The sequence below is a fragment of the Balaenoptera borealis genome, assembly GCF_965194805.1.
Source record: "Balaenoptera borealis genome assembly, chromosome: 1".
Lineage (NCBI taxonomy): Eukaryota > Metazoa > Chordata > Mammalia > Artiodactyla > Balaenopteridae > Balaenoptera > Balaenoptera borealis.
The window spans coordinates 91,081,735-91,093,421 of NC_138860.1; the positions used below are offsets into that span (position 1 = coordinate 91,081,735).

Genomic DNA, 11,687 nt, shown 5'->3' on the forward strand with positions numbered 1-11,687 from the left:
ATATACACAAAGTTAATACAGGGATCCCTCAATACCTGAACTCTATTTGAATTCTTGCCTTCCAAAACTCAGGAACCAAACAGATTTGAATAAGTTCTCACATGTACCACTTGTTATCCAGACTCTTACTACCCAAAACCCAGAATTTGGCTCACTCACCATCCCTTATTAAGAGAACTCAATAACCAATCTCTCACTCCAAACTCAGGGATCTAACAGTATCCAACAGTCTTGTACAGCAAAACAGAAGCATATGTATTCAAGGGCTATATAAATTTTAGAATTCTTGTTTTAAGAGATTTAAGCAGATCTTTTTAAATGTGAAAAAAATGGACATATCTGTATTTTCATTCAAATTTGAAATTTAAATTCCACTTAACGAAGAATTTTTCTATGTGAGTGTTTTTAAACTAGAAAGTGCCATATTTTTTAACCTTTAGACCACACAAAGTATAAAGTAAATTGTTACGTATATGACAAACAACTTATAAAAGTTAAATAAAGTTAATTCATGGCTTCAAAGAGCTCTGAAATCAGTCTTAGCATCTTTTTCTTAAAAAATAATTATAAATAACATGGGAAATAAGGTTTTCAAGGAAAACAGTACTTTCAGCGTTAACTTTTCCAGCAACGTATTTCACAGATTATATCAGATTTTTCTTGACGTCACCAAGAGCAAAGGGCAAAATAAAAGAAACAAATGAAAAGAGTACAGAAGTTGAAAACGATGGCAAAAATTTCAAATTAATTTGGTTACAGACGAATGATATTAAACAATTTTAGAAGTAATTACTCCATAAGGTTCAGCCCAAAGTCAAAGAAACAGCAAGCAAAGAACAAATTAACTAGATTGAGAAAAAGGAAAAAACAGCTCTCATTACAACAGTGCATTTTTCTAAAGTATTTAACTTAGGATAACATTTGAACACAAGCTTTCTCAAAAACCTCGTGCATGATGAAAAGTTAAAACTAACATCAGTTGAGAACAGAACTAAAACATATGATTTTTTTACATACTCAAAAATTATTTTAAGACATAGAGAAAAAAGGGGAAAGGTTTAGCAGGTAAAAAAAAAAAAAAAAAAAATTGTAGGTTTGAAGAAAGCAAACTACTTTCCCAGATTCTTTTGATACAAATTGCATAAATGATTTAAAGAGAGTGTAACTAGAGCTCCCATTTTATCCTAATTTGCCCATATTCTCCCAAGAGCTCACTTCGGATTTACTGATTTTAAAGAATGTGAACCATTTAATCAAGCAAATTCTAAGAGTTATTTGATACACTCCATCTTTCACATTTAGGAAAAAAAAAAAAAGAGCAAAATTAAATTGTAAAACATAACCAAACCTTGTCTACAAGAGTCACAAAGTGAGTAACTTAAGATTCAGTGATCTCTTTAACTTAACTGATTCCACACAGAGCACCAAAACACATCTATTGTGCCTGTGTTTGTCTTCCTAAAAAGCTAAGATTCACTACTGAGCTTTAACTACCGGCCAGAGATGAGAGCCCTTTGGGAGAGAACCCAGAGGAGATGTCAGGATTCCATGGATCTATTTCACAGGGGGGCACAATGATTGAATGCAACACATTCTTAATAAATGAAGGCGCAGCATATGTCACTATTTCTTCAGGTTAAGTCTTCATACCTCCATCCCCAATTGTTCACATCAGACACAACACCCCTGAGCACAAACATTCCTCCTACATAAAAAGAAGGCGCTGGACTTTGGATGGGGCTCTAGGTGTCCTTCCAGTTTATGATTCTATCTAACTAGCTGTGAAAAAGTACAACTCTCACGACTCAGGGAAAGTTACATTTTACTGCCAAAAAATGACAGATTTGATGCAATAAACCATACCTTGCTCTGCCAAATGTTAATACCAGAACTTCGGAAATAAACAAACCTGTGTCTATGTTCATCTGGTCCATGGATCAGGAAGACTCCAGGGTTTTTAGCCCCTTTGCCGGCATCTACATGAGGAATTAACACATCTTCCAAACCCAGATCAAAACGTTTGTGTTTTGAGGAGTCTGGAAGGAAAAAGAATGCCCCAAAACACAGGGTGATGAAGGCACTTAGAATAAGGAGGAGGATAAACTTCTCAGAAAGTCTCAAGGTAGCCCTGTGATGCGGGAAGGAAGGCGGCCCCAGGTTCAGAGGTGGTATCCTTCGTCCAGAGAGGGGTAGCAGCGCTGGGGTAGTCATCGTTTACGCTCTTGGGCAGAATATTTTATAAAGTTCTCATCTTACGTCAAATGTACGATACATTGAACAGTCTTCAGAATCCTGGCAAAAATGGGGAAACTCAATTTTCCTCCTCTTAAAGGACTGCTGTGCCTTTCAACAGGGCACCTCTTTCACGCTCATCCAATTACATGCAGAAACGAGTGTGGCCCCTAAACGCGATCCCTAGTTTAAATCCTGTGATATTTTCTTTGCCATCTGGCTCTCAGTACCTCACCGGGTGATTACAAGTCTCCTCTTCATTCCTAAGGGTAGATCAGACAAGCAACACCGCACAGAGGATGCAAGGTGGGTTCTTCCATTCCTGAACCTCTGGGAGATGCTCCAACGTGGTTTCCCGCCCCAAAAGGGAGCCTGACGTGATCCAAGGAGTTGTGGAAGGTTCACTTGCGCTCCTCCGATGCTTCGATTGCAGAATCTCTGAACCTCAGCGGTGGAAAAACAAGGGGCTCCTCGGAAGTCAGTCAACCGGGAGGAGGGTCACCCGCCTCGCCGGGAAGCCGAAGCAGCGGCGCTGGGCGAAAAGCAGGAAGGAGGGCTCGGACGCCCGCGCCTCCCGACGCTGTCCCCGGGCTCCGGGGGCCGGCGACAGCTCCGACGCTGCTCCCTCGACGGTTGGCGCGAAGAGCATCCACGTCCAAAATACCTGCGCCCTCCCAGCCGCGGCCGCCGCGGCCGCTGTCGCTACCGCTCGGGTCTGTCAGGGAGCGGAACTTCCTCCTCGGCGGCCACTGAGAAGCCCCGGCGTGTGCGGGGGGAGGGGAGGCGCGGCGGCCGCCCCCGCTCGGCTCCTCCTCCTCCTCCTCCTCCTCCTCCTCTCGGCGGCTGGTTAAGTTAACCCCGGCGTCGGCTCCCAGAGAGAGGCTGCCTCTGACCTCGCCGCGCCCGGCCGCGGCGACCGAGCCCCCGCGGCGTGGGAAGAAGCAAAGCCGCGGCCCCCCTGTCCGAGAACCCGGGGCAGGCGCCTGCTCATTCCTCGCTCAGCCCGGGGGCGGCGGCGGCCCCGGGCTCGCGAGAGCAGTCGCGCCTCGGGCGGGCAGAGGTCAGCTGCGTCTCCTTCCTCCCTGGCCGCCGTGGGGGGCCTCCGCCGCGCAACCTCCGGTCGCTCGCAGCCGCTCGCTCTGGTGGTGGCGGCGGCGGCTGCGGGAGAGGCAGCGCGTCCACGCGGTGCGGAGCTGCGGCCCGGTCCTCGTCCCGTGGCTCCCTAGGCCGGAAGGGCGCGGAGCAGCCGACTGCCGACACCCGTTGGGCACACTCCTGAGGGGAGCCGGCGTGTGGGGGTGGGGCAGATGGCTCGGGCCTGCCTCCGGCCCCGACTCGCGAGTGGGCGTCCCCGGGCGGCGGAGTGTGAGGTGCGCGCGCACGCTCCCGGCCTCGCCGCCGCCGCCGCCCCCGCCCCTTCTCCGCCCCGCCCGGCCCGGCCCGCGCTCCGGCCTCGCGCTGCTGCTGCGGGCTCCAGCGCCCGCCCTCCCGCACGTCGGCGGCGCGCCCCCCGGAAGCGTCCTGCAGCCTGCGTCTGGGCACGTGACGGGAGAAGGTCGACCGTTCGCGCTTCACTGATAACTTCACCGGTGCCAGGCTTCGGCATCGCCAGTTCGTGGGATTGACCCGGCGTTTGGGAGGTTGGGGGCGGGGAGGGCAGGGAGGCTCAGGTCCCGAAGGCATCGCTGCAATCCAAGGGTTGCTAGGACTAAAGGGATCTGACAGCCAAGGTTAACGTTTAATATTGCTTTGTGGAGATCGTGTCTTTAGTTATGGACCATTGGTCCCTAGGGCTCAACGACTGAGTCTCCAACTTCTTCCTTGCAGCCCATGTGCACATCGTTGGGCACCCGAAGCTCAGGTCATCTCTACTGAGCACCAACTGTGCCAGGCTCTGTGTTAAGAATAAAATGGCGACCTTCAGGTTAGGTTTCCTGGCTGAGGTGTCTCTGACAGCAGCCCATATGACCCTAGAGGACAGCAGCTTCCTCATGGTTCAGTTTCTGGAAGACGTTCTCCCATCATCACACTCCTCACCACCACCCCTCCCATAAAAGATAATAAGTATGAACGAGAAGGTGCTAAAATCCAAAAAGACAACAATGTTGTTTAAATTCAGGTTTAAAAGCACCCTGAGTTGATTCTGTTATCCATAATCTTAAGAACCATGTTGTGATTAAGTCCAAAAAATTTCTGTGTAATACCCAAATATTCTCACTTGTTTGATATTAAGATGTCAGTGCCTCTACACATCCTTAGTGATGACTGGGAATTGGAGAGCAGTCCCTTCAGCGGCAGGGACAAAAGGTCAGCCTTAGTTAAAAATCAAGCAAAAATCCTCATCTTCATTGGCACAATTCGAAGTACAATTCCAGTCTGCAATATTTCCAGAAGCTCTGCATATCTCAGTATCTGCCATATGCCAAAGAAGTCATTGTCATTGATTGACCAAATAAAAACATGAAAATGTTAAGTACCACCTCTCACCCAATCAGGCTGGCAGCCCAATCCAAAATGAAATTTTTGTTGGACACTTGTGAAAAGTAGGTATAAGAAATTCCCTGCCTTCCCAATGTGTCTTTATAAAGTGTGCCAATTTTATGAATAAGTTTCTAATGCTGAGCCTCTCTGTAAGCCAAAGGAAGAGAAACACTTGGGTTTCCAAATACTGAGGTCATTAATTTCCATGGAAAGATCAGGGGAAATAAATATTGACCTCTGAATGAAATAGCAAGTTATATAAGCCTTGAAAGGTAAGTATTATCTAGGTTGACACCAAATTGTTAACCACAGAAACATGGATCATGAAACTTGCCTTAACCTAGTTGACAAGCATGACTTAAGCAGGCTCAACCTCATAACCAGTGGAGAAGACTTATCTGTGTCCTTTCCTCTTTCTAGCCCTTACCTGTTTTGCAAAATTCATTTTTCCTTCAGGAGAGTAAAAACATTATTTAAATTAGAGGTTATTGCAGATGTCCAAATGGAGTCTGCAATTCTAAGGCCCTTGATGATGCTATCAGTTATTATAATCCTACACCAGCGTCAAAAAGTATGTGTTTGTGTGTGTGTGTGTGTGTGTGTGTGTGTATTCTCTTCTAGAGACTAGGTCCCTCTCAAATGAATTTTAAAAGAATTAGTATTGTTTTGTTGGTTTTTAAAAGCAAGTTGAAAATGTATTCATAAATTATGATTACAAGTACATAAAATGCATATAAAAAATTAAAAGGGAATATTTGAAAAAGATTATAGCTGTTGTGTTAAGATGTTGGTATTATATATAGTTTTTCCCCATGTGTTCTGTTTGTGTTACTTTTATAATTAAATAAATAATTTTTAAATAAAGTGGTACTTGAGAAAGTTAAGGTCAGATTTCAAATAGGTGGACTCAGTTGTATCAAGATGAACACATGTCTGAGGGCAATCAACAGAAAGCAGAACGTACATGAAATATACATATATATATTTTCTCATATATACGTGTAACAGGGACATATCTCATTCTAGACAGTACAAAGAGAGTATTTCATTTTCAAGGAGTAGCTGTGCTTTGATCAATGGTATAGACAAGATTCCAAAGTGGCAGATAAAGTGGTAATTTCCCTTTTATAAATCCATGTAAATTAATTAATATTTTAGGAAATAGGAATTGTTCAATTCCTAACAAAACAAAATCTACCCCGACATATTTCAGATTTATAGGACCATTACTGGGATACACGTATGTATTACAATGCAAAAGTTATTTGTATTTGTTCAATCATACGTTAACTTTTCTATTATCGAAACAATTTAACACCTATTACACACACACACACACACACACCATCTAGCTCTGTTTTAAGTGCAACTGAAGTCATACGCTAGAGAAAAAAATACAGCTGGTATGCAAAAAGAGGCTTTTGATTTGCTTATATGACTTGTTCCTTCTTAGTTTCAACTGGTTCCCAAAGTATCCCAAAGACATGACCACTAAATGTGTAGAAAAATAACCAAGCTTTGGCCCTGCTCTTTCCACTCTTGCATTCTTCTATAAAGCTTTTTTCCTACAGGTCAGGGATAACCTAAGTTCAATGTTATGAAACTCTCACTTTAGCTCCACGTTAAGTCAGGAGAGCCAAAAATCTTCACCTGTCTCTCTGAGCCAAAGTATTTGAGGCTCATTTGCTTATAAAAGACATTTGTTGAAGGACCACTGTGTGATACAGCCTCTACTAGGTGCTAGAGGTTTGGAGAAGTCAGAATCCCTATCTCAGTGAACTCAAAGTCTTGTGTGGGGTGGTAAATGAGCACTGCCAATTACCTGACAGGGAAGAGTGCTGTTAGACTAAAGCCCCAGGGGCTCATTGGTTCACTGAAAGGGCACCAGAGTGAGGGGAGGGAGATTGGGCATGTGTCAAGGAAGGTTCCTAGATCAAGTGCCACCTGAGCTGAGCCTTTGATTAACCAGCAGGGAAGAAGGGTGGTGTTTCAACATAGGGAGCAGAACATGCACAGGCATCCACAGCTGCTTGTTCCTGCCACTTATCCAGAAACTTCCCTGCTTTACTCTTCCAATAAATAGCTTGCCTGGCCCTAAACCCCCAATACTCTTGAAGGGGGAAAGTGAAATTTTTAAATTTTAGAAAAACATATGACTGTGGAAACACATTACTCTCTCCCAGTGCCTAAGACAGGGCCAAGCAATGAGGAAGCCAGAAGCTTCGGCTTCACTGGGCTCATAGTAAATCTGCTTCTGCTCTGAACCCAGCCATATCTAAGGCTAGTTCATCCTTTGAACCTCTCAGTTACACAAGCCTATGAATTCCTTTTGCAGTCAGAATTAGTTTCTGTGGCTTGCAATGTAAAGTCTTGACTAATACACAGCGTGCCTTTGCATGGAGGTGCTGTAGCTGCCTGTAGTATGTGAAGCACCAGTAGTTTAAGTGTAAAGGATTGGGAACCAGAAGGAGCCCACTCTTTCAGGCAACCACCAGGCTTGGGCCAGGGACAAAAGTGGGGAGAAGACCTAAAATCGAAAGGGCTGAAGAGAAGTGCCAGCAAAGGTAGGTCAAACCTAGCAGCCCGTACAGAACCCTTCAAAATTGGATGCCCACATCCACCTTTATAAAGAGCAATCTGATGCCAAAGGAGGTTAAGCATTCTTTATAAATCATCATATTAAAGTTGTGTTTAATCCACTCAAGGCAGTTATCTTGACAATATGTGTCACTGATTTATATTTTCATTCATTAAACACTATTGAGCATCCACTCTCTGCCAGTGCTATACTATGTTCTAGATATCAAAAGGTAAACGAAATATGGGAAGCAGTTGCATATGAGGAAAAGAATCTAGGCTCTGGAATAGAGACTCCTGGGCCTAATCCTGCCCTGCCATTTACCTGTGTGACCTTGGAAACACTGGAAAACTTCTTTATGCTTAGCATCTTCATCCGTAAGATTAAAATAAAAATACATACCTCCTAGAGTTGTTATGAGAATTAAATGAGATAATGTATATGATAGTGCTTCCCCCATAGTTGGAATTCAGTAAATATTAACTATTGTTTTTATTATAGGCATCAGGATGAGTAGGAGTTGGCAGGTGACAAAGGTGGGAAGAACTTGTGAAGAGATGGGAGGAAGGGGAAAGAGTGTGGCATGTGTTAGTGGCAACTCCTTCCCCTTGGCCCCATTTTTCCATGGTGGGGATGTGTGTAGGGGGGTGTTCCACTAGAATACAACTTTTGGCTCCTTACACCACTATCCTTCACACAAAGGAGTGAGTTACTTGATTGGTGAGTACCATTGCATTCATTGGCTCATAGTCCTTGACTAGATGGAACTAATCTATTAAAAAGTGCCAGTTACTGAGGTTTCACTCTCTTGTTAACCTTTCTGCCTCAGACCAGTGCAACGATCTTGGGTAAACACGTGTGCTCTGCAGACCCAACATTCCCCTTTGATGGGCTGTTCTGAGGCTAAATTTTGCGGTGGTTAGGAGTTGGCTGAGAGTATCCTAAGCCCTTTGGGATTACAGATCTAGGAACTTGTTCTTTATTAGCTTATCTGTAACAGAGCTGACATTTTTTAAAAACCTTCACTTGACCATCCTCTATGTTTTATTTCATTCAAAATCAGTGGCTGGGGGGGACGAGACATACATTGATCTTCTCAAATAATTAATTATGGCTAGAACATAGATTGTAGAGGGAGGGTTGGTGAGAGAGAAAGCCAGAAGGGTAAACATAGAAAGATTTCTGCTCAAGTTGGTGCAGTAAGGTCATGCTTTGATCCACAAACTTTACTTCACACAAATAGTAATGATAGGTAAAATATAGAAAGAGAAAGCCAAAAAGACATAACCAAACTCAAAAACAAAATAATCGTTTTCATAGATCAGAAATGGAATTGAAACAGAAAGCACTTAGCAACTCTGAAGCCACAGGCCCACTGAGGTCTAAAGTTTGAAAGCCAAGATTTGTGTCTCTTGTAAGGTGACAGCAACTAAAGAGTTGACAAACTGGGTGGAGGACAGTAGCCAGGCTTAGTTCTTAAAGTCAGGAACTTGTGAGAGGAGGCCGAAAATAAGCTGCTGCCAACCCACTGCCCGGGGAAGCAGAAGGACAAAAACACAGCCTTGGAATCAAGAACCAAGCCAAGGAGCTGGCCAAGTGTCTAGTTCTGCAATATCCCCAACATCACTGTGGGGAAGGAGCATCAAAGTGCCAACGCTAGTCCCAATTCCATAATGGAAGTTCAGTGAGGCAGGTGGAAGCAAAAATCACTGAGCCTGGAGGGGTGAGCACAAAGAGGGTGAGAGGGGGAAAAAAAAAAAAAAAAGCACACTAAATTAAAATAAGACAGAAAAAAACAAATAGAACCTTTCCACTCAAAATGAGCCTGACCACCAGATTCCAAAGACATTCAGATGTCTAATACTAAGAAAGATTGCCAACAAAATAAACACTCAGAATATGAACTTACTCCAAATAAAATTAACTCTATGGTACTGTGTGACAAAGATTTTTTAAATTAATATTTTTGCATTCTCAAAGTGATAAATGAAGGCATAGCACTCATTTTAAAAAGAAAAGAAATTAGGAAACAGATAAGCTGAATAAAGAACAGGTAAATAAGGTAAACATGGCAAAGAACTGATAGAAATCTTGAAAATAAAAATCTGGTCATTGAAATTTTTAAAAAAGTCAATACATGGGGTTAACCCTGGAGCTGGCCAAAGTTGAAGAGGAAAAGGAATTCGCTCAGAACATAGTATAGAAGAATTCACCCAGAAGAATTCACCCAGAACATAATATAGAAAAATAAAGAGATTTTAAAATGTGAAAAATAATTCAGATTCATGGGGTTATATTGAGTGGCTTCAACATATGTCTCATAGGAGTTCCAGAAGGAAAAACTGAAGGGAAGAGTGGATAAGCTATACTTTAAAAAAGAAGAAAGAAATGACTGAAGATTTTCTAATCAAAACATCAGAACACCATATGTACTGAGTGAGGTAAATAAGAGTAAACGAACACTTTTCTCACTATAGTGAAACTACAGAGTAATACGGATAAAGATAAAATCTCAAGTTACCCAAGGGAAACCACTGATTATTTACAAAGGAACTATGACTAGAGTTCTCAAAAGCAACCACAGAAACAAGAAAACAATTGAGTTTTCTCGAAGTGTTGAATGGAACACTATCAACCAAGAATTTGATTTCCAGATAAACTGCCATTTCAGGGAGAGGGCAAAACAAAGACATTTTCAATCATAAAAGGCAAGGGAGTTTTCCACCCACAGACCTACACCAAAAGAACTATTAAAGAATGTACTTCCCCCAAAGAGAAAATTAAGCCCAGAGGGAAAGCATAAGATACAAAAGATACTAGGGAGGGAAGAAATTAACAAAACGTGATGGTAGAGTTAAAAATAACTACTTAAGGAGTATGGGATTAACAGATACAAGCTACTATAGGCCGAACAGAAAGGGCTGAACAGAAGTGCCAGCAAAGGTTGGTCAATACAATAAAATAAAATAAATTTTATGCTTATAAAATAAGCATAAATAAATATTTATGCTTATAAGCATAAACAATTTTATGCTTATAAGCATAAAATAAATTTTATGCTTATAAAATAGATAAGCAACAAGGATTTACTATATAACACAGGGAACTATATTCAATATCTTTTAACAACCTATAATGGAAAATAATCTGAAAAAATACATATATATAACTGAATCACTTTGCTGTACACCTGAAACTAACACAATATTGTAAATCAACTATATTTCTATAAAAAAAAAATAATAGCTACTTTAGTGTTTAAAAGAAAAGGAAAGAAATGGTTACAGTGGGTAGTTAAAACATGCTAAGGTCTTTGTCATGTTTGGAAGAGGAATATAAATAATGACTGTCTGAATACTTTGTCTATAAGATATTTTATATTAATAAAAAACTGATCTAGAGCTTCTAAACATGCAGAGAGAAAAGAGTAGATTTGATATGGAAAACTGATCATTCAATAGAAGGCAGAAAAGGAGAAAAAAGAAGAAAAAGACACGTCAAACAAAACACACAAATTACATAGAATAGTAGAATTAAATTCTAATATCAGCAAGCACAATAAACAGATTTAAATTACTTATTAAAAGACAGATTACCAGACTGGTTTAAAATAATATTCAGGTATGTAACACTAGCAAAAAGCAAAACTAAACCACAGAAATATTGGATATAAAGGGATTAAAAAAAGAAATTATCAAAATACTGTCAAAAAGAAAGTCAATGAAGCATTATTAATATCAGACCAAAAAAGTCTTTTAAACCAAATGTATTTATAAAAATAAAGAGGGTGGGGCTTCCCTGGTGGTGCAGTGGTTGAGAATCTGCCTGCTAATGCAGGGGACACGGGTTCGAGCCCTGGTCTGGGAAGATCCCACATGCCGTGGAGCAACTAGGCCCGTGAGCCACAACTACTGAGCCTGTGCATCTGGAGCCTGTGCTCCTCAACAAAAGAGGCCACGATAGTGAGAGGCCCACGCACCGTGATGAAGAGTGGCCCCCGCTTGCCACAACTAGAGAAAGCCCTCGCACAGAAACGAAGACCCAACACAGCCAAAAATAATAATAATAATAATTAATTAATTAAAAAAAAATAAATAAAGAGGGTCAGTACCAAAAGTCAAATGTACCTAATAACATAGCTTTCAATTACAGAAAGAAAAACCACCAGAATTACAAAGAGAAACTGACAGACCCACTCTCTGAGTGAGAGATTTTAACAATCTATCAGACACAACTAGATCAAGAAGAACAAAAAAAACAGAGGTAATAGGGACTGAATCATGAAGGGCCTCTAAGAAGGCCACATTAAGGAGTTGGGTTTTATTCTGAGAGTAATAGGAAGCCATTAAAGGGTTCTAAACAAAGTAATGATTAGATCAGATGTCCTTTTTTAGAA

At 41.8% G+C, this 11,687-nt stretch overlaps 1 protein-coding gene across 4 annotated transcripts in view; it reads right to left on the reverse strand.

Moving 5' to 3' along the window:
- Positions 1 to 2,986, reverse strand: part of MAN1A2 (mannosidase alpha class 1A member 2) — a 172,907-nt gene extending 169,921 nt beyond the window's left edge. For all 4 annotated transcript variants that reach the window (XM_082369254.1, XM_082369255.1, XM_082369253.1 and 1 more), the window contains exon 1: positions 1,910 to 2,986. In XM_082369254.1, the coding sequence (XP_082225380.1) occupies positions 1,910 to 2,211 (302 nt within the window). In that variant the 5' untranslated portion in view covers positions 2,212 to 2,986. The remainder of the gene's footprint in view (positions 1 to 1,909) is intronic.
- Positions 2,987 to 11,687: the final 8,701 nt, after the last annotated feature.